General features: G+C 48.7%; 1 protein-coding gene across 1 annotated transcript; it reads left to right on the top strand.

The window, feature by feature from the left end:
• Positions 1-260: 260 nt before the first annotated feature.
• irf2bp2a (interferon regulatory factor 2 binding protein 2a) lies at positions 261-2,828 on the top strand. The gene is made up of 2 exons (XM_030747744.1): positions 261-1,382; positions 1,700-2,828. The coding sequence occupies exons 1-2, from the start codon at positions 560-562 to the stop codon at positions 2,419-2,421; spliced, it is 1,545 nt and encodes a 514-aa protein (XP_030603604.1). The 5' UTR covers positions 261-559; the 3' UTR covers positions 2,422-2,828.
• Positions 2,829-3,446: the final 618 nt, after the last annotated feature.

Below are 3,446 nucleotides of genomic sequence, written 5' to 3'. Positions count from 1 at the left end.
AGAGCGTGGGTTATTCCGGAGTCGGAGGCGGTGGTGAGGCTGAACTGGGTGCTGTCTTCTTTTGGCAGAGGCTCAGGTGATTAAGTTAAAATATATATATACATATAAAAAAAAAAAGCGGCGAGTGACAGAGGCTGCAGTAAAGTGTATGTGTGTGTGTTGGGGGGAGAGGTGGTGGTGGTAGTGATGGTGGTGGCGGCGGTGGGGGGGGGGGGTCTGTCGAAGAAATCAAGTCAATAGAAACTGAAGTGGAAGCAGGCGCTTAGAGCTCCGTGGTGACGTCACTGCTCCACATTGAGCCAGTAGTAGAGAGTGAGCGGAGATAGATAGAGGAGCGCCGTAGTAAAGTACACACCGTCATGAACTTCTCCCTCTAAAACTTCAACCTTGTTGCTCTAGAAGTCGGAGAGAGGACGAGATTACATTTTTTTTTTCGACAAACGGAAATTGCTCTTTATTCGCTTCTTTTGACGGGAGCTCGGAGGAGGAAAAAAGAGAGCGAACAGGAGAAGAAAGGCAACATTTTGGGTTTCTTTTTGGGGGGTCGACGACGAGCGCTATGTCGTCCGCGGCGGTCGCTGCTTCTTCCAGGAGGCAGTCGTGTTATTTATGCGACTTGCCCCGCATGCCTTGGGCCATGATCTGGGATTTTACCGAGCCCGTCTGCAGGGGATGTGTCAACTACGAAGGAGCAGACCGCATTGAGTTTGTCATCGAGACTGCCCGGCAGCTTAAGAGGGCTCACGGTTTTCAGGAGGGCAGGTCTCCCGGGCCGGGGAAGTCGCAGCTCTCCGGGAAGGAGATCCAGGCGATCAACCACGCTGCGGGGGGAGATCCGGGCTCCCGGCCGCCGCAGCCTCTGGACCGCTACCCCCTCTCCGACCGCCCGCCCAGGCTGGGTCCAGAGTATCAGTCTGGCAGGCAGGCAAACGGCATCCCGGTACCTAATGGATTTCCTAAGCCTGACGAGCCACCAGAGCTGAACCGCCAGAGCCCCAACCCGCGCAGGAATAACCCGCCGAATTTAGTGCCTTTGGTTAACGGGAGCATGCCCCCGGGCCATGCCGTCAACGGTAGGGGCCAGATGGGGCTTCCCTCCGCTCTGGCGGCCGGTAGTCCCGCCGACCTGGGCAAGAGACCCGCCTCGGTCTCCAGCACCGAGCATGACAGAGAGGTGAAGGAGAAGCACAGACCCGACAGTCTCACGCCGGAGATCCCGGAGAGCCACAAAAACAGGGCAGACCCGGACTGGATGGGCAAGGGCAAAACGGTGAGGGACCTGATGGCTCTGCACACGTTCGAAACCAGGTACAAGAAGGACCATGTGCCCATGCCACAAAGGGTTATGAGCTATGAGTCCAGCGCCACTGCTTCCAAATCAGGTGAGTCTCCAGCAGCATTAAAAGCCAACAATATTTTATCTATTGTGTGCATTTTTTTTCTTTTTTAGTACTATCTTTGTTAATTTCCACTCAGGAATGTGTTAAAATGAGCAAAAAAAAGGTAATTACAAAGCCATGTGGTAATACTATGAGTTTCATAAATTAATTTTTTGACTCCTTTGCTGTGTTTGTTATTGTTTTGTAGCCTGTGGTGCAGCACAAATAGGCAAAATTCACATTTCCCTTCCAGGCTAATTGTTGATCCTTGTATGAGCTGTGCAACTCAACTGTTTTGTTTAACCCTTTCCCACCTCCAGACAGAGGAAAACATCCCCGGAGCATCAAGAGAAAAGCATCACCTGAACCAGAGGGAGAGGGGACAGCTGCCAAGCTCAATGGAGAGGGACAGCAGTGGTTACCACCACCTACTGACGGACTGAAAATGCCTCCAGTTCCCCCACCAAGCTTCGCCTCTCCCCCTTCCACAATATCCCCTCACTCCCGCACCACCCCACCGGAGGCTGCCCAGAACGGCCAGTCCCCCATGGCGGCGCTCATCATGGCAGCAGACAATGCAGGTGGGAACAGCTCTCCCAAGGACGCCAACCAAGTCCACTCCACCACCCGGAGGAACAGCAGCAGCCCCCTGTCGCCGTCCTCCATTAATCAGAGGAGGCTGGCGCAGAGAGAGCCGTCGGGTGCAGGCACCCCCCATGTGCCGGGCATGGACCAAGTGCACCCCCCACAAAGCATTCCGGACTCCTCTGTACCCGGCAGCATACCTCTGTGCTGCACGCTGTGCCACGAGCGTTTGGAGGACACACACTTTGTTCAGTGCCCGTCTGTGCCCTCTCACAAGTTCTGCTTCCCATGCTCGAGGGAAAGCATAAAGCAGCAAGGCGCCACGGGTGAAGTGTACTGTCCAAGTGGAGAGAAATGCCCCCTGGTTGGCTCGAACGTACCATGGGCTTTCATGCAAGGAGAAATCGCCACCATCCTTGCAGGAGATGTCAAAGTAAAAAAGGAGAGGGACCCTTGATTTTTGTCTGAACACTTCTTTGGGGAGGGGAAGCAAAAAAAATATGAGTATAAATATATAAATATCACATACATACCATTCAAACAAACTAATGGACATGTACATATTGGACCCAAGGGAAGAGTATACTTCGTAAACATGGTTGTATAATTTTTGATTTTTGAATACATTGTGTTTCTATATTTTTGAAGATAAAGGTATGTACTCATTATAATGAACTACGTTCCTCTTTGTTGATGTTTAACAAAAATTCTTGATGTACTTCTAGGTCTGGTGGCAGTTCCTGTTTAACGTAGAATGTGACTAATGCTACTCTACGAGCACTTGGCAAAACTAAAAATGCTTTTAGCTGTACTTGTATGCACTTGTTTAAAAATTGCCAAATACAATTTCTGATCTTGTATGAACTTATTGTCTGAGCTTGCTTCATTTGAGTGAATAAGTGACACAGGGGCTGTGGACAGATGACGAGATAGCGCTCTCGGCTCTGATATGCAGGCTTGTTGTGACGGCTCAGGAGACTTGATTTACGCTGCACACAACACAGGCAGGCTACTGTTTCAAGCTGCAGGATGGAAGCTTTTTTTTTTTTTTTCTGCACACATGCCTTATGTGATTCATGGAGAAGCTTGGCTGGAAAAAAACAAAAACAAAAAAAAAAAACAGGAAAAAAACAAAAACACATTGTCCCTGACTTTTTGTGCATCGCTGTAACTGATTGCAGAAATAGGTGCCAAGTCATGTTCAGTCAGCTGGAATCTGTCGAGTCAGTAATGAGAAAGTGCATGAATGTCAACATGATACAATAGTGCAACCACGTCGTGTAACCACAAATTTGGACTTGCCTGAAAATAACTACTCTCGGTCTTTATTCTGGCGACGTGTATTTTCAAGCTTGTATGCAGATTGTGTCTGACATCCCAAAGGTGTTTGGCTTTTTTTTTTTTTTAAATATATATATATATATATATATATATAATGACAATTTTGTTATTTAAAAAAAAAAAACTATACAAAAAAAACAC

The sequence above is a fragment of the Archocentrus centrarchus genome, chromosome 15 (genome assembly GCF_007364275.1).
Source record: "Archocentrus centrarchus isolate MPI-CPG fArcCen1 chromosome 15, fArcCen1, whole genome shotgun sequence".
NCBI classification, from domain to species: domain Eukaryota; kingdom Metazoa; phylum Chordata; class Actinopteri; order Cichliformes; family Cichlidae; genus Archocentrus; species Archocentrus centrarchus.
Note: the sequence above shows the minus strand (reverse complement) of the source record. Positions and strands in the feature narration are given on the sequence as shown.